Genomic DNA, 19085 nt, shown 5'->3' with positions numbered 1-19085 from the left:
CCGCCTCTCCTCAGCCGCCGCCGCCGCCGCTCGCCGGGGGGCGCGTCCCGCCCGCAGCCGCCTGCATGACACTCCGCAAGGGGGAGAGAGCGACCATCAGCATCCAGGAGCACATGGCCATCGACGTCTGCCCCGGCCCCATCAAGCCCATCAAGCAGATCTCCGACTACTTCCCCCGCTTCCCGCGCGGCCTGCCCGCCGCCGCCAGCCGCCCCGCCGCCCCGCCGCGCCGCCCGCCCCTCAGCCCCGCCGAGCCGCCCCGCGACGAGGACGAGGACGTGGACCGGCTCTTCGGGGCGTACGGCGCCAGCGGCCCCGCCGAGCCGCCGGCCCCGCGCCCGGCCGAGGAGGAGGCGGCGGACGCCGAGGGCTACGAGTCCGACGACTGCAGTAAGTTGCCAAGTCCCCAGCCCGGGTCCCCGAGCCCGCCTGCGGCGCTCCCCGGCCGGCCGGGCCCTGGGCTCGAAGCTCGCCTGGAGAGCCCCCGGCAGGGACCGCGCCGCCGGCGCCCTGGTCCCCGGCTGCAAAGAGCCACCAGTTGCCGCGGCTCCGCCCGGTCGGGGCGGGGGCTTCGCGGCTCCGCTCGCGGGGGTTTCGAGCTCTCCAGGCTCGCGGACCGGGGCTCGCCGTTCCCAAGGGGCCGCTGCCCAGTACGTCCCCGGCCAGCCCCCCTGGCGCAGCTCCGGAGCGGGAGCCGTAGGGGGACGGGTTGAGCATGCTAAGTGTTTCCCTTGTTACATGCGGGTGTTTGCGGCTAGAGTTAACCCCTCCCCACCCACAATGTGCTTTCCACCCGCTTTTAGAGCCGTGGCTGTTCGGCCGCGTTGAACGGGGTGGCTGGATTAGCAGCTCCCTGTAATTAATGAAGAGGGGCCCGATCCTGTCAGGTGTTGAAGCCCGTGGGAGTTTCAGGATCAGGCCCAAAGTTTGAAACAAGGAGATGATTAGGGAAGGAGACTGGTTAAGAGCCGATATTGCCGGGCTGGGCTGAGCCTCACTTCCAGGAAAGGAGGACCCCCAGGAAGCTGCAGATGCTTTTTAGGGTCCCGCGTTGAGAAGGGTGTGGTCTTCTCTTTGAGAAATGTCATAGCCCTCTATTGTTGCTTCTATGCTTCCCTGCCTGTAGCTGGGTAAACTCAGGCTGTGGACAGGTGAGCCAGATCCTGATCACCCTGGAGTAACTCCCCTGAAGTCACTGCAGTCACCCTGGAAATTGTACAGCCACTTCTGAGATCAGACTCTGCCTGGTATGAATCCAGAGATCCAAACTGCTGGCAAAGTGGCAGAATTTGGGCTTTGGTGGCTCTGAGCATGTGTGAACCCCAAACTACTCTTTTCTGTCTTCATGGCTTTGTAACCTGGGTTTGGTGGCACACGCCCTCTGCTTGGGAGCTGTCTTGCTGAACCATTCCGGTCTGCAAGTGACGAAAGTGCAATATTCAGCTGAACTCCCAGCCAAACTGTTAATAACAACTTTAGCTGTATTTGGGTTATTTGCTGCTCTAATTATCGGATCATCTTTGTTCATCCTGACAATAGAAATTGGAGCATTTAGTGGTGGGGGCAGAGATGCATGCAGGAGCAAAGTGCTAAGGGGCTCTGCATCTCTTTCCTTGGCTACTGGGAGATCAGCTGCTAGGATTTCAGGATGTTGGGCTTTGGGCTCTAAAACCTACTTCCCACCCCCACTAAGTAGTCATTTGGAAGGACTAAGCGCATCCTGGTCCTTCTCATTGACACCATGGAATCAATTAAACTGGTTTCCAGTGGGCCAGCTGGTGTTTGTCTTGTTGCAGCTAAAGTTAAAAATATGTTTCTTACAGTATAACAGGTGGCAGCAAAACTGCTGATGCTGGTTTGCCAGATGTGGTTATTTTTCCACTAGTAAAGATGCAAGAACTAATAAGCTCTTCCTGCTTGCGACAGAGCAGTTAATGCTTGGTAATTATTTGTATGACAGCAGCACCTAACCGTCCCAACCAAGTTCGGGGCTCCATTGTGGTAGGCACTCTATATACACATAGTAAGGAACAGCCCCTCCCCCTCAAAGTTTACAATGTAAATAGAAAAGACAGGTGAAGGAAGGATTATCATCTCTATTTTAGGGATTGGAAACTGAGGCACAGTGAGGTTGAGGGACTGGCCCAAGGTCCCACAGGAAGTCAGTGTCAGAGCTGGGATTTGGACACACAGCTCCTGAGTCTAAGTCCAGTGCCTTAACCTCACACCTTCACTGACTGATGCATGAATCTGGAATGCCCCTGTACACCTAGATTAATGTCTTGGCATAGAAATAACAGTGATGATTTAGAAGCATTGGTGCCTTTACTCCTGGAGCAGTAAGTGCTGTGAGCAGGGTGTCTGTGCAAGATACAATACAGGGACCTTCTGGGGTTGCAAAGGTCAGAACCCTTCCCAGCTAACTGGACTTTCTACAGGCTTTTCCAGGGAAATAACATTACCACTGAGACAGCATCTCGCCAAGCCCTGGATGATTTGAGTGAAGAGATGTCAGGAATCGTCCGCTCAGCCCAGCGGAGCGAGGTCACTGCCCCACATGGGCCTCAGTATCAAAAGCTTCCCTCCTGTCTTGTGAGATTCCTTGCTGACCATGACACAGCAATGCTAGTGATGCATCAGGTAGATACAGGCTGCTGATCACATCTTGCACTCAGCCTATCTTGTTGAAATGCAAGTCTTGCCCTGCAGGAACTCAGGGAAAGGTCTATTACTAGACATTATCTCCCACAGAGAGGATTCACAGAGCTCTCCCTATGGCTGCACTTCTCACCTAGCTCCAAGGAGACACTCCCAATGATGGGTAACAGCACTCATCCTTCGCTGGGGACGAACTGTGGGTATTGGCACAGCCTGGAGGGGAAGGATGATGCTGTGGTAATGCCTGGTCAGGTGATGTGGGTCCAATTCTTGGCTTGGCCAGTGATTCACTGTGTGAGCTTAGGCAAGTCACTTCACCAATCTGTGCCTCAGTTTCCCTAACTGTAAAATGGGAATAATGAAATTTACTCACCCTTTAACGGGTAGTAACTCCCTTCTGTTTGACCTTTTGGGATTATCAGGCAGCCTTGTACTGGTGTAGCCCAGAGTCTCCTTTCTAGTTCGATTAACTTCTCTAGCCTGATGTTATTTCATCACCACCTTTCTTTTTTGCTCCTCAGTTTGACCATTCCCCTTTGACACTGGGGTGTTTCCCAACCCTGCCCCCCAATAGTTCCAGAGGTAACAGCAGGGGGATTGGAGGAGGCAGGAGGTGGCCAGTTCAGAGAGAAGAGAGAAATGGAACAGACCCGTTCAGCCTTCTGGCCTGACCCCCAACCTTGCCACCAATATAGGAATGTCTCCAATGTGATCATAGAAAGAGACATTCTAGAAGGATCTGCTAGGTCCCATCTGGTCCATTCTCTGGACAGTGTGGGTTTGCTCCTTACAGTGGAGGTTCCAACCCTCAGTCCAATCTCATTTTAAAACACCATCAGTAATCTACTCTAACCTTCTATCTCCTAGACACGCCTTCAAACTGTCTGCTTCTGTAGCAAGCAACTCCCCTCCTTCCAGAGGCGTGCAGCCTAAGGCATACTCTTACTGAGGTTGGGGGAGTTTTTTGCCTGAGTAAGAAGGGAAGAAAGACTGAGGACTCCACCAGGGTTTCAGCCCAGGAGGCAGAAGCCTTCAGTTACTCTCTTAAAAATGTCGACATCTCGTCTCCTTCCTAGAGATCCTTCTAAATCTCCAAAGGCTTAGAGAATGCAGGGAGAAAACCCGCTTTCTGCATCATTGCTTTTAAGAGCAGAACAGTGTGTTACTGTTTAATTCTGGTGCTTTGCTAAATCAAAACCATAAGGAGCAAAGAGGAACGAGGATTCCTTCGAGGGAGTGATGCAGACACAAGGCTTAGGGGTGCAGAGAAACCCACTGGGACTGGAATTTCCAGCTGCCGGAGATGGTGCATGCAGGCCGGGATCTGCTGCACTGTCTTCACCAGGAGAGAGGGGCCGAAGGCTCAGCCTTGGCTTTGCCCTGACTGGCAGAGAGCAAGGAGGAATAGACCAGGGAGAGAGCCCCTAGAGTAGGGAGCAGACACAGATTGCAGTGAAGGGGAATAGAACTGGCCTGGTTACAGCTGCTCTTCGGGGAGTTGTGGAAGATTTCGGAGGAGCTGAGGAAAACAACTCAAGTCCCCACAGACCAGCAAGGGAGAGGTGATAATCAGCCTGTTGAACGCCATCTCCAAGAGCTGCAGTGAGCGAGCAGGACTGGAGGGGACCAGCGGAGCGGGTAATGAGGGGGAGATGTCAGGGTGGCTCCAGGAGAGATGGGAGTAGTGTGGAGCCAGCCCTTACCATCACATACACGACTGGAGATGCTGGTTGGGGCGGGGGGAACTTGCAAGGTCCTTTATAATACTATAATGACTCGTGGTCCTTCTGCAATATCTGTTATCTCTGGATCACCAAGCGCTTTGCGAACAGGGGTGAAAGAAGCCTCTCAAACCACTGACGGGCAAGTGGGCATGATCCCTGGCCTACAGACGGGGATGCTGAGAAACGGAGAAGGGAACAGTAAAGCCCAGACCATGTCTCCTGCCTCCTTGCCCTGTGCTCTGGCCGCAGGGAAAAGTTGATGCAAAGGCAGGAGAAGCCAGTGAAGGAGCTGTGACAGAAATGAAGTCCCTGATGGATCAAAGGGATGAAGCTAGAAAGTTAAGGCCAAAGGAGAAATCTCTCCCAGTGGGGTAGTTGGTGGCACACCAGACCTGCTGGAGGGAGGAACAGCACTAGACAATTATACTCTGAGGGCCACAGAATTATTATTATTTATTATTAATTGCATTATTATAGCCTGTAGGAGCCCCAGTCATGGACCAGGACCCCATTTTGCAATGCTCGGGGCTGTACAAACACAGAACACAAAGACGGTCTCTGCCCCAGACAGCTTACAATCTAAGTATAAGACAAGAGATGGAAACAAACGGGGAGCAAAGGAAAATATTGAGACAACATTGGTCATCATGCTCAGCAGTGGGCTCAGCACACCAACAGCCTAACATTGTCAAGAAGTGGGCTTTAAGCCTCAAGTGCAAATGCTGATTGTCATCAGTGGCCCTTATATTGTCTGTCAGCCTGGGGTGGAAGGGAGCCCTGAACTAGGAGTCAAGCAAGATTCTGTGGTTTCATTGCTGCTCTGAGCTTCCCTGTGACCTTGGATAAGTTACTCCACCTCCCTGTGCCTATACTGTTTTGTAGAGATAATGATGCTTCCCAGATGAGCTTGTGCATGTTTAGGGGGTGCTGTGTCCATCTCTCACTGTGGGGTATCAGTGTCAATGGAACATGCCGGATTTTTATTCCTGTACTCAGGTTGCTTGCTATGCATGATTCAAAATTTGCCTGAGACTTTGAGAAGTACAACCCTTTGTTCCATTGAGTTTGTTTTCATCAGAGGGTTTTCATTGTTCATAATTGAGCTGCTAATGAGGTGTCAAAGCACTTATGCAAATTGAGGAGAAGAAAGAGTTAGGGGGTAGTGACTGGAGGGGAGAAAAAAAGGCAAACACCCAAAAAAATCACAGTTTGGTGCATTTTATTGGCTCAGAAGTAACTGTAGCATAATGTCTTTTTGATAGTCGGGAAGGAACGCACTATAGATTTATTGGAACATCATAGTTCTCTCATCTACTTCCCAGTAGCCTGCAACCTTCCAGTGAAACAAGTCTGTGTATTGCACCCATTACCATGGTGTCTGGGCACCAACAGAAGTATAGACAGCAAAACAGATGGAAAAACTATCTTCTACTGTGTTTCCTTTATAATACACTGCAAAGAGTGCATGTGCATGGATTTTATGGTCAGTTATTATTAATTATTGCTATAGTATTTGCTGTTCTTAAGGAAATTATGCCAGATCATCCTTCAGGACTGCATTCACATTGTTACAGCTGTTGCTCATGTTTCCTTTTGCTGCACAATCAGCTCGCTAGTCCAGAGTAATTGGTTATTCCCAGACGGTCTGTCAAACACTAATGATATCTTTGTTTACATATAAAGTAAGCCAATCTTAGCAGCATGGCGTAGTGTTTGGGGCATAGGGCTGGGAGCCAGGGAAACTGGGTTCTGTTTGTGACACCATCACTGACTGTCCGTGAATTTGGGCAAGTCCCTTATCCTCTGTCTGCTGCAGTTCCCCACCTGTAAAACAAGCATGATAATACCTAGCTACCTTAGTAAAGTGCTTTGGGATCCTCTGATGAAAAGTGCCATATGAGTGCAATATAGGTAGGCATTATAGGAACGCTGTGACTCTCAGTATTGTTAAGGCAGGAGTCACCGGAGGGCACTGTTACACATAGTTTAATCATTCTTTTTCAAAGTGTGTGAGTGAGCTTTTAGTTTTTGGAGAAGTGCTGTGGTGGTGTTAGTTCGTGATACGCTGGTCTTTGCCAGAGACAAGCTGTGGCAGATACCACCGAGTTTGCTCAGTGCTTTATCTTTGAAGGCAGTTCTTGGGATGAGGTAGTTTCTTGGGAACATGGGCATTGGCAGGTGGGTTGAGATTTCTGGAAGAGGAGACTGCTGATGCTGCTTGTGCCTGCCTCTGTCTCATGGTGGGTGTGTATGTGTAATCGAAGGAAATTACATTTAGAATATACCCAAACTCCTCCGACAGGAAGCTGACCCGCAAGGCCCTGCAGAAGAATTCTGCTTCCGCGCAGCACAGCCGTGATAGTGTTATAAATATCAGCTGTAGGAAATGTTATTTCTAGCTCAGATCGCAGGCCTATCCTGATGTATTGCATCTTGTGACATCTGCTACAAGTGATTCACTGAGAGAGGTTTCTTAGGAAGACACTTATTTTGGGCGAAGAAAATCATTAAGCAGCCAAAGTCATAATGAAGATATTCACTACCAGCTGTTTAAAGGTGGTGATAAGAACAAAAGTACCAAGGGATGCAGAATTTACAGATGACATGGCAATGTTAGCAGACAACACAGAGTTGCTAGTAAAGATGCTGGGAATAAGCAAGGGGGAGAAAACACAGTTTGGAAATGATCAGGATATTTACATCCGCAAAGCAGCTCCTTAGCATATGTTGCTGCTGCTATTAATAACCTTTCATTTGTCTTTGCAATCCAGATTATGCAAAAAGAATATTTTTACTACACAAATTGCCATTGATTTCAACAGGTGTCTGGGTAATATTATAGTAATTTTATTGACACTGTATCAAGTCCAACTTGCCAGCAGCCCATAAAGTCAATGGAGGTGTTTGATATGCACAAGTGAGATGTTAAATCCAAGGTCTAAGTGCATTAAAGAGCTTGTGACCCTTTTTTCAAGTAGAGAGGTGTTAAAGTTAGTGGGTTGGCCAGATTCCAACTTGAGTAACCAACCAATCAGACCTGGAAGTCCCCTTGCAGTTTCGCTTGAGATATTTTACTGATTGAAAGGCATTTATATGGGATAAACTATTCTTCTTTATTACTTATCCTGAGACATAGTGCAGTGTTGCTGCATATTGTTGGAAAGCTGCCATGTTCCACACCAAGTGGTGGCTGCATTTCAGTAGTGGGGAGTGTGATCTGTGCACACGTAGTTCACCAAGAGCTCTAGTAGCCTCTGGGCTGAGAGCTTTTCTTTGGGTGTAGGGCATCATTCCTTTCTGAGGCGTTCTTGCTGCAGTTTTCAGGGGGCATTTGTTGGCGCTATAGCTACTGTGAGAAGCGTTCAACAAAACAGCTCAGAGGTGAACGGATTGTGGCTAAGCTAATCAGACTCTTTCCTGGTAGAGAACTGTTATGCTGGGACTAGGATGGAATTCCCATCTGTCTGAGGTGCTTATTTGGCCCCCATTATCTTTGTGTCTGAGCACCTCGCAATCTTTAATGCATTTCTCCTCTCAACGCCCCGTGAGGTAGGGCAGTACTATTATCCCCAGTGTATAGAAGGGAACTGAGGCAGAGAGAAACTTGAGCCTGGTCCACACCTAAAACTTAGGTCAACCTAGTTATATCACTCAGGGCTGTGGAAAAATGTTACGCCCTGTGTGATGTAGTTAAGTCAACCTAAACTGCACTGTAGATGCAGCTAGGTCGATGGAAGAATTCTTCTGTCAACCTAATTACCCCCTCTCAGAGGAGAAAAACCCTTTCCATCGATGTAGGCAGCATCTATGCTAGAGCGCCGTAGCTGACTGCTACACTATAGTGTAGGCATACCCTTGCCAAAGGTCGCTCAGGAAGTTTGTGGTGGGCAAGGACTTGAACTTGGGTCTCCTAAGTCATAGGCTAGTGCTTTAACCACTAGACCATTCTTCCTTTCTACGTACCAGCTACATCTTCTGTCTTGACATGTCCCCAGCTGGTTTACAATCTGTGAGCCAAACTCAGCCCCCAGAGAAACCAGGTGCTATTACCATGTAAGACAGTGGGAGTTGCCTCCACTTACACCAGGGTTGAATTTGCCCCAGCACATCTGCTGTGTGAGCTAAGGCTAGGGTTACCAGATGTCCCGATTTTATAGGGACAATCCCGATATTTGGGACTTTGTCTTATATGGGTACCAATTACCCCCCACCCCTTATCCCGATTTGTCACCCTAGCTAAGGCTGGAGTGTGGGGAAGTCTGATGTTCTCTGCCTCCACAAAGCGGCAGGGGTGGGGGAGCAATCTAGCTTGTGTCCTGTCTCCCCAATTCCAAATCCTCCTCCTGAGACCTCAGGAGGGGAGACTCAGGTAGGATCTCCGGGGGCAGTCTGCACACAGTGCTCATGTCTGTCCAGGTTCCATCTTCCTCCTCCTGGCTGCTGCAAAGGTCTGAGCGCAGGCCTGCCGCAGAAAAGAACCATATGGCCAGTAGCCTCAAGCAGTTCAGGCTAATGAATGGGCCATGTGGCAGCATCTTAATAATAGGCCTAATTTTGCATGGACTGGCTCTTCCCACCCCCTGCAGGGTGCCATTTGTTAACCTTTTTATCTCATCTCCTTCAGGAGACCAACGCTCAGACAAGCTCCTTTCCAAGGCAATTGCTAGTAGCAACATAGGCAGCCATGGATCAGAAGGGATTTAATCAAACTTGCTGACTGGAGATAATCATCTCCCAAGCCATGGATTTGACTCCCATTGGCCATGAGCCAAAGCCTACTGGAGTCAATAGAAGATTCTCACCAACTTCAGGAAGCTTCCAGGCAGGCCTAGGCAATGCAGCTTCCTCCTTTCCCCCTTCTCAGCTTTTTGCACGTGCTCCTGGGCACTGCATCTTTGTTAAGCATGCCTACAGCGATGCCATGGGTGATCATTAAGCATAGTGCTATATTTTATTAGTCCACCAAAAATAGCTATTAAATTGCATCTGTGTACACTGAGACCACTACTGTGCTGCCAGCAAGATACTTCCCAAGGATATGGTCTTCCAAATGCCACATAGGTCCAGTACTGAAAAGCAAAATGGCCAGGGTAGCAGGATGTGCACACAGGAAGGAGAGTCACAGTTGTGATTGCATCTGCCTGATGACCCTGCAGAGAACTGGAGTTAATGGGAGTTGAGGGCGCTGCAGGAACAGGCCCTATGGGCTGCCAGATGCTGAGTGCCCTCAACTCTCATTTGGCTTGTAGAGACTGAATTCCCACGGCAGCTCCTGGCAGACCAGTCACTTGGTTTGGTTTGTATCAGCTTGTAGCTATCAAAGATTTCCTCCTCCCTACATCTCTGCAGGATAATTTCCTCTCCTTTGCAGTTATTCTCTTGTTGCTCGGCAGTAAAACGCCATGGAAGGTAGGGCTTCAAAAGCATCTCTTCTCAGAGTGTCTCTTAATGCTGAGAAGAGGTGACCCCTGTGCACGGTGGCGAGCATCTCCTCTGGCCCCTTGGCAGCAGCACGTGTTGGTGAGTCACATTACATGTGTGCAGGGACCTCCTCTTACCAGCTGCTCCATGACTGATCTGTTCACTCATCGCTCAGATATTCCAAAGCCCAAGTGCCTGCTAAGTTTTTCATCTTTATATTTAACACTAAAGGCAATTTTTTTGGTTGTTAATTGCAATGCTGAATTTCATTAAAAAGAGAGAGAGAGAGAGAGATTTGAAGGCCATTTCTAAATTGAAATTGCCGAAAGTGTAATTGCTCGTGACATCAGGGACCATTTAGTACTGTAAAACATAATTGCATCTCTGAACTGTTCTGAGCAGATAAGTGAACACTCCTAGTTTGAGAAGATAGAAGACCTATGAGCACTCCATCATCTGGCTACACAAAGAACGGGCTCAGCGGGCAGGAGCCCGTCAGAGGTTTGACATTATCCTGGTCCGTAACCTCTGGAAAATGGAGAAATAGTCATTAAGTCTGTAGGCTTAAGCGTTTTTTGGGAAAACAAACAAACAAACAAAAATCTTCCGAGACAGGGGAACAGGTGGAAGCTTGAAGAGTTTTGTTATTTTCTCACTCCTGATTCCACTGAAGTCAACAGCAAAACGTCCTTCCTGGCTGAAAGGAGTAGAATCGGTTCCCACAGGCAGGAAAGGACCCCTGCCTTATGTGGTAAATGCTGCTCTCTCCTGTTTGCTTGAAGGCATGCGCTGCCTGAATTAAAATGTTTCCTCCTGTACCCAAGAGCCTGCAGCCAGCCCGCCTTGGGCTCTGACCTTACCAGAGCTCACTAGCTCAGTGGGGTAAACCAGGGGCAATCCAGGGATGGGAGACCTGCATGGAAAGCCCAGGTGTTGCAGCAAGGGGAGGTTGGTAATCCAGTGGAGGGTCTTGTCCTCTGAATCCATGCGGAACCCATTCCCTAGGATAGTGCTAGTGGGGCTCTTGGATAGTCTGAAGGGCAGGATTTTCAAAAGCACTCCGTTTCAGCCTAACTCTTCCCCCCTTTGGAGTCAATGCTAAAACTCACATTGACTTCAACAGGAGCAGATAGACCAATGATGAGTCCCACCTTAAGGCCCTGACTGCTTATGGTCATAGAGGTGTAGAGGTGTTGTGGGCACACTCAGCACCTTGCAGGATCTGTCCCCAGAAGTCCTCTGACACTTTTCACCAAGGCAGACGTGTTAGTTGCAGTGTCATATGCAAACTGTGTTCTCGCTCCCTTACCCACCACTGACCCACAGCGAGTAACGTGAGACCGTGCAGCGCAGCGGTCACTGTTAGGCTGGAGAGATCTCCCTTTATACTTCAGTCTGGTTCCTGTCTGGATGAGAAGCGCTATAGATGTCTAGGGTGTTACTGTTCTGACCGTAATCACAGCTGCTGTGGAGAGAGGAGTCAAGTCTTCAGTCATCACTAGTAAACTGCTGGGCTGGATTACACATTGTAACTCCATTAACTTCCATGGATTTATTCCTGATTTACACCAATGCAAGCTGAGACGAATCAGGCTTTGCAGCTGTAAAAATTCTGTGGGTGTGCAACGGATATACTAATGCACCTACATGTCAGCTCGCAGCGTGCAGTTGATTCAGAATGTAGCATTATCTCACCCCCAAAAAGCCCTTGACTTGCTGTAATTAGATTACAAACAGAGGTAAGAGCGCCTGAGCCTCTACCTGCTGAAGAGATCTTCGGTATTACTTCACTGAAATTGCAGTAAATTATCTCCATTCCTTCTGAGGAGTCATGAACTGACACTTTGCATGGGGCTCTAAATACACAGCTTTACTTGTTGCTTTTCGAGGCCTTAAAAATTAGTTCCAATGCAGGGAGGAATTAAAGCAGCAGCAGAACAGGGACCCATCTTTTATAGTGCATTTAAAAAAACCCAGTTTTTGAAGAAGGTTACTGAACCTGTGCTTTCTCTGAGGGCGAGCTAATCCAGCCAATCCCCTGGCAGTCTTTTTATGGCTCCTGTGATCTGCCTGGCACAAAATCCATGAGCAGATTATCTTGGGAGCAGTAATGCCGATAAGTGTAGGGACTTAAAGTTTACAGACTCCCTTGTAATTAGTTCTATAGCATTTTTTGGTACACACCTCCCTTCTCTCCACCACACAACCTTGTGGGCTTTTCCCCCAATAGTCATTAGTCCCTGAAATGTGAAGCTTCATAGGAATGGGAGGGAACCCCTCTCAAGTCATAAATTCCTTCCCCATTAGTTGGAGCAAGACTGTTCCTTACAGTTGCTTTGCTAAAGTTTGGTCCAGTCACCCAAACAATAGGACTTCTTCTGCATCCCACCAGGGAACTATTCCACAGCTGAATAGATCACCGTCAGGAACGTTTCACCTTTGCTGAATAGCCTCCCATTGCTTCTAATGTCAGCACCTTGCACTGGGCTAAATAATTCTTCTTCCTTTGTGTCATGGACACCCTGCAGATAGTCTGAGATGGTTCTAATCTCCTCCTGCTGGTTGCTGCTTAAGCCAAGTTACACCTGTGCAAGTTCTTTCCATCTTTCCTAGGCAGTCAAGCCCTGTAGCCCTTTAATTGTTTCATTTGCTCTTCTCTGAACACCCTTGTCTCTCTGGTAATGAGATACCCAGTATGATGCCTGTCCGTGTCCAGCTGGATGGCCAGGGTTAGCCGATCAGTTCTGCCCGATGCGGTGCCTGGTTAGCTGCTGTTTATCCTAGAGAAGGTTGAACCACAATGCTGCCAGTTGACGTGTAAAACGTTTTGTTTGCCTTGTTGTTGTCGCTGTATTGGTCCCAGGGTATTGGAGACACAAGGTGGTGGGTGAGGTAATATCTTTTATTGGACCAACTTCTGTTGGTGAAAGAGACAAGCTTTTGTGCTGCACTGAGCTCTTCTTTGGCATTATACAGCAAGAGGGAACCTGATTTTATATTGCAAGGGAGGCATAATGGTCCCAAGATAGTAGAGGGCCTGTTTAATGTCTAGACTGAGGCTACGTCTTCACTACCCGCCGATCCGGCGGGTAGCAATCGGTCTATCGGGGATCGACTTACCGCGTCTAGTGAAGACGCGGTAAAATCGATCCCTGATCGCTCTGCCGTCGACTCTGGAAATCCACCTCGGCAAGAGGCGGCAGCGGAGTCTGCGGCAGCGCGGCAGCGGTCGACTTTCCCGCGTCCTCACCGCCAGGTAAGCCGACCTAAAATACGCAACTTCAGCTACGGTATTCACGTAGCTGAAGTTGCGTATCTTAGGTCGGACCCCGGCTGTAGTGTAGACCCAGCCTGAGGTGGGTCAGAACTGTTGCCCCTTTCCCTTGGGATGCTCAAGATCCAGATCTCAATTCTGTGGCAATCTCTAGCTTGAATTGATTCTGGCAATATTCTACTGCCCTTGCACCCTTCTGACCTGTTGACCCAGTGCAAGCTGTTTGAAAGAGCCCATGCATTCTGTCATCCCTTATAAACTGAGGCCCTAATAGTTTGGGAGACAAATAGAGATTTATCGTTGCATTTGCCTGTTCATTCAGAGGGTATAAATAGAAGCCGCCCGCCTCAGCCTCTCAGTCACTCAGCGTGCTGATAGGAAATGCCAGCAATAAACAGTTTCTCTGGACTTTGCCAATAATAGCCATATAAAGTGCCGCTCCCTGACACCTCATTGGCTGGTAGGTTCCAAAACAGACGAGAGGTATCTCAAGGCCAGGTTCTGAGATCCATCAGCAGTTTATTCCACCCTGTAATAATTGTGTGGCTTGTTGAATTAATCCTAACGTCCAAGGACCGGCAATAAAAGAGACAATGTTCCTGTACACATCAGATTTATCTCCCTTTTAAATCCTGTGTTAAATGCCAAACCTGGCTAGCACCTTCCCATCAATCTTTCATAGTTCATAGATGGAAAAAGGGTCAAAACCTGCTAATGAGTTCAGGTCTCCTAATGGTTATTTTATCATAGGAGCAGAATTATAATGTAATAATGTATCCTGGCTATTGTCTTGAGATTTGTAAGTGACAGTTTTATAATTCCTTACGGAGGCCTGTTTTATTTTATTTTAATTTTTTTATTTGTGGTCTGTATGTTTAAAGGTCAGTGCCAGGAATAGCCCAGAACTTTTAAAAATGTGTCTAGTAAGCAGTGTTTCTGGTCTAATTGCTGTCCTTTCATCTTTGAGAAACTTGCTTCTCAAATTAAAAGCACCATCCTAGTTTTCATCTCAAATGTGAAGCTTGGTAAGAATCGGGAAAAAAAAAAATAAAGCAAGCAAGAATTCTGCTTAGCTTCACTAATGGCCCCATTCAAAGCCTACATAGCCATTGGGAGTCTTTCCATTAGAGTTGATAGGCTTTGGACTCTAATTCTGTCCTCTGGAAATAGAAGAATCCTGCTGCAGGTCCTGATATATGAAGGCCCATCACTTAAAGGTGACTTGAAAAAAAGGGGTGGAAGTACTGAGGTTGAGTGCATGTTGTGCATTGCCTGCTGCTTGTCTGTGGTGTAGGTATTTTGGCTGTGAACGTTTGCATCATCTGTTCCCATTGCTGGGTTGGGAATATTTATAAGTGACTCCCTCAAGTGCATTTGTCGTCTCTTGGCTTTGAATAGTTTGAGTGCAGAGGCATCTCAATTGCATTCTCTCGCATGAGATCTAAATTTGATGGCATCTTCTAAGTCCTTATCAGAAATGCCAGCTATGATTTTGTCCCAAATATGCTCACTTTTACTGGCCTCAAATTCCCAGTCTTCCTCTAACTCCTAATAGACTTCTAACAAATGCTTTGACTGATTCTCCGGGCTCTATACTGCACTGGTGAAAACAAGTCCTTTCCTGGATGACGGTATGTTTCAGCTGACAAAGCAACCACCAGACTTCTTAAGGACTGTCTCTCAGTCCCTCAGCTGTGTTTGCTCCTCAAGCACATAAGTGCTGAAAACGTACTCAGCTTCTCTACACAATGTATAAATGAGAGAGCTCACCTGGAAGCCACCTTTCTCTCTTCTGAGCTTGGTGGTCACCTGAAAGCATATGTCATGCTGCTTCCATTCTGACCATTCTGCGGGTCTGGTAAAGTTTAGACACTCCAGCTCAACAAATTTAGGTATCTTGTTTGTACTCAAGAACACTCAGTCTTTCACAGGTTTACTTCTGGCACCATGTCATAATATATGGAATCCACATGTTTTCTGAAACAGCAGGTATTTATTAAAGAAAACAGCTACAGACACAAACAGATACCCACATAGCTTGAGTTCCAGCCTTTTCTCCTTTGTTTACCAGGGACCACACCCTGCTTGGAACTCTGTACAGCACACAGAGACCTCTAGTGGCTGAATAATATACTGCAAGTAAACATATAATTACAACAACTGTAATCCTGTCCATTATAAAGTCCTTTTCTCAGGGCTTGTCTACATTACCTGCCGGATTGGTGGGCAGCAGGGGGTTGATTTATCATGTCTAGTATAGGCGCTCTCCCGTCTACTCCGGTACTCCACCAGAACGAGAAGCGCAAGTGGAGTCGACGGGAGAGCGTCAGCTGTTGACTTACCGCAGTGAAGACACGCAGCTGAAATTGCGTATCTTAGATCGACCCCGTGCGGTAGTGTAGACAAGCTGAGGGTGGAGGCATTAAGGGGTCTTTCACAGGGTCCTTCTCATGTGCACCTTTTAGAGCTGTACACTCATACCCTTTCATGGGAATGGTCTGCATCCCAGGGGGAGGGTCTGGATCCTTAGCATCAAGTTCTGACCTAGGGAGAGGAGTTTGACTCTTACCCCTCTGCACTCCCAAAATGTGGGGGCTGTGCTCCAGTCTGAGCCCCTCTGTAGATAAAGACTGCTGTGTTATTCCAGCCTTTGTGCGATGTTACCATCATAGAAACCCCAGTAAAAAGGGGAAAATAGCCATCCAAAGACTAAACACATGCTTCATGGAGGATTCTTTAAATTAATTATACCAACATGTTTTGGCGTCGGGCATATAAAATTCAGTAATTTCCTGTGGGTATACTAGCTCTTTGTGTCTTGACATGTGAGACAAGATGATAATGCATTTGCGCTCCTCTGTTAAGAGCCCGAAACAAATACAACTGGATGTCACCAGACAGACCTATAGCCACAGCCAGTGAAACGGGATAACTATCTTTAATTAACCTTCCAGGGACTTCTCTGTGGTGGGTGGTCCCCCCCCCCCTTCCAACAAAGAGGATGCCGTATACATGAGAGTTCTGGTAAGTGGGGCTGGCTGTGTGGACTGCTCCAGACCTTTGACTTTGAGTAGCTGGGTAAAGGAGGCTTTGCAATGAGTGGGAAGGGCTGTGGGAACCCCAGAGGAACCAACTGATTCAGCACCTGATATCAGGGAAGCCCAGCTAGTGAAATTGGGTATGGATGGGGAAGGAACACACAGACAGCTGGTGCTAATAAGGTGACCGGTATCTTGTGAATGCTTAAATACATTGGTGGAAAAGGTGAGCTGGATCTGTCAGGATGAATGACTCTCACAGAAGGCAGAGAACTAGTGTAGCCCAGTGGATGGCAAATTGGGTTGGGAGAGAGGAGACCTGGGTTCTATTCCCAGCTCCACCACTCACCTGCTGCATCCTGGGGCATGTCACTTCAGCTCTCTGTGCTGCGGTTTCCTCTCCCACTCTTAGCCTGGCTTGTCTGTGTAGACTGTAAGCTCTTCCTGGGTGTCTGGGCAGCCCAACCGGATGCAGCTCTCAGCTGAGGCCTCTAACAGCTGTTCAATCTGAATGATAACATTTCTAGAGCAAAGGCTATTTTTAGATTGTCATCTGTGCTCTGACATGGTCATTGTTAACAATGGGGGAGTCTTAAAGTCAATGGAAAGACTCCCAGTGCCTCCAGCAAGAGCTAATCAGGCCCTAAAAGGTTCGGAGTCTGAGGATGAGCTGCAGGCCAGTTTGACCTGTAACAAAGGTGCCAATATGGACAGCTGCCTGCCAGAAACTGTGCTGAGACCTCTGACCAGCCTTGAGGTAAAAGGTTCCCTATCCCATTATCAATCACCACATAAGAGTTTGACTTTTAAGGCCAAGCACATTAGTAACGTGATAATACCTATCTCTCGTCTTCACCCAGCTTTTCATCTGTAGCTCTCAGAGCCCTTTACAAAAGAGGCTAGTATTATTAGCCCCATTTTACAGATGGGGAAACTGAGAGGTGAAGTGACTTGCCCAAGGTCTCCCAGCAGACCAGCGGCAGAGCAGAATAGAACCCAAGTCTCTGATTCCCAGTCCAGTGCTCTGTCTGTGAGGTCATGCTGCCTCCTCTTAGAACTAACTGAATGGTGCAAAGGGGCTATAGGATGTAGACTGCAACTTGTCTGCTGACAAACTTTATGGAACAGTAGTGCTGAATGGTTACAAACAAAAGTTTCAGTCCCCACTCTGCAGTAAGTGCCGATCTCATTAGTCATGATAAAGAGGAGGCCAGATTCTTCCACCAAGGAGATAGGCTGCAGTTCTCAGCGCGCTTCACTTGTTTATGAAAAGAAATGCAGAAACATATGAGCATCTGCTTCAGTGTTTTGGTTTAAATTTTGTTTGCCTTGCTGGAACTAGGATTTCTGTGCTTGGCAGCACCTGAGGGCGAAGAGTCGTCCTGGGAGGATGATTGGTTTGTTCATTTCCTGGCCAAAATCAGGTTTCAAACCAAGCCTGTAATTTGTTTTTTAGATCACAGAATCCATCAGGCTAAAAGTTCCCTTCATGAGATTAAACTATTCTAGCTGAGCTCAGGACAATCAGAATTCAGGGATCTCAGCAAATGAATGATTAAGGGGCCTTCTCAGCAAACACATGGAAATAAGCAAACTCCAATTCTGGGAGATTTCTTCAACATCTAAGGTGAACTGAAGACTTGTCAAGTTCGGCTGACTCGGCTTTAGCAGCTGGGATAGTTGGCACTGGAAAATGGGAGCTATGTGTCTCAATCTGCTGCTGGAATGCCAGTTTGTCATGGAGGATTCAACTAATTATAGCCACAGCTTGGAGGGCTGTGCAAGACTTGGATGGAGCCCACCGTTTTCTGGCATCTGAATAATAATGATCTTATGTTTCTATAACTCCTCATCTCCAGGATCCCAACAGGCTTTACAAACTATATGCAGAGATCACTTACCTGCTCCTGAAATGCAGCCACCTGTAGTTGGCAGTGTGGCAATGTATGATATGGGGAAGTTAAACTCTCTAGATTATAACTAGACTCTATGGGCCGAATTCAGAAATAGTGTGCAAGGTGATGTAATTTAGCCCTCATCCTGCTTTAACTTGCATCTTCTTCAAGCTCTCTGGTGTACGTTGTACTGAGTTAGGGCTATTCTGCAGTAACAATTCCAGACAAACTCCCTGCACGGATACTCTATTCTGGAATAAAAGTGGGGTTGGAAGCACACTAATTATTCTGCAATTGAGAGTGGCTATAATTAGCTGAATCCTCCATGGTTAACAGGAACCCAAGCAGCAAACGGAGACACATAGCTCCCATTTTCCAATGCAAACTAGCCCAGACGAGGCTAGGCTTTTAGAAAGACATCTGATCTTGGTTTAAAGACTTCAAGTGATGGAGAATCCACCACCTCCCTAATTTAATTGCTCTCCAATGGTTAATTACCCTCACTTAATAATGTGTGCCTTATTTCTAGCTTGAACTTGTCTAACTTCATCTTCCAGTCACTGAATCTTGTAATTTTATTGAAAATGCTTTGCGTGTTGGTTTCGATGCTTTCCTTGATCTGAAACCTATATGTGATGTTGAGGAGGGTGCTGTTACCTGGGAAACAGCTGTGCAATTCAATTTGTTGATTGGGTGTGGTGTTAGATCAGAGGGTGGAGTTTGAAAGGGTAGATGTGTGTGTGCAATGCACAAACAGAAGACGTGCCTGCTGGTGAGTTCATGTCCCTTTGAACTTGTGACCTGAAAGAAACTTTATTGAACTTGAGGGACTGCTGGCAGGCTCTGCTGTACTTTGGAAAATATTGTTAGGGGATGAGTGAAAGTGCTAGAATCCAGGGCTTCATTTGGCTGGAGTAGGGGAGATGGTTCTGAGTGCTCTGAAGGACTGTTTTAAAGGGACACCTTAGGATAACCATAGAATCCTAGAAATGTAGGGCTGGAAGGGACCATCACCTATTCCAGTCTCTGCCCTGAGGCAAGACCAAGTAAACCTGGACCATTCCTAACAGATGTA

The 19085-nt window shown here is 47.7% G+C and overlaps 1 protein-coding gene across 1 annotated transcript in view; it reads left to right on the top strand.

Moving 5' to 3' along the window:
- Positions 1-52: 52 nt before the first annotated feature.
- DOC2B (double C2 domain beta) overlaps positions 53-19085 on the top strand; it is a 142251-nt gene continuing 123218 nt past the window's right edge. Inside the window, exon 1 of the mRNA XM_024211192.3 lies at positions 53-390. Coding sequence (XP_024066960.1) covers positions 66-390 — 325 coding nt within the window. The 5' untranslated portion in view covers positions 53-65. The remainder of the gene's footprint in view (positions 391-19085) is intronic.

This window comes from Terrapene carolina, unplaced genomic scaffold, assembly GCF_002925995.2.
Source record: "Terrapene carolina triunguis isolate 2854851 unplaced genomic scaffold, T_m_triunguis-2.0 Scaffold231, whole genome shotgun sequence".
NCBI lineage: Eukaryota > Metazoa > Chordata > Testudines > Emydidae > Terrapene > Terrapene triunguis.
The sequence above is the reverse complement of the archived record's forward strand: the minus strand, read 5'-3'. Positions and strand labels throughout refer to the sequence as shown.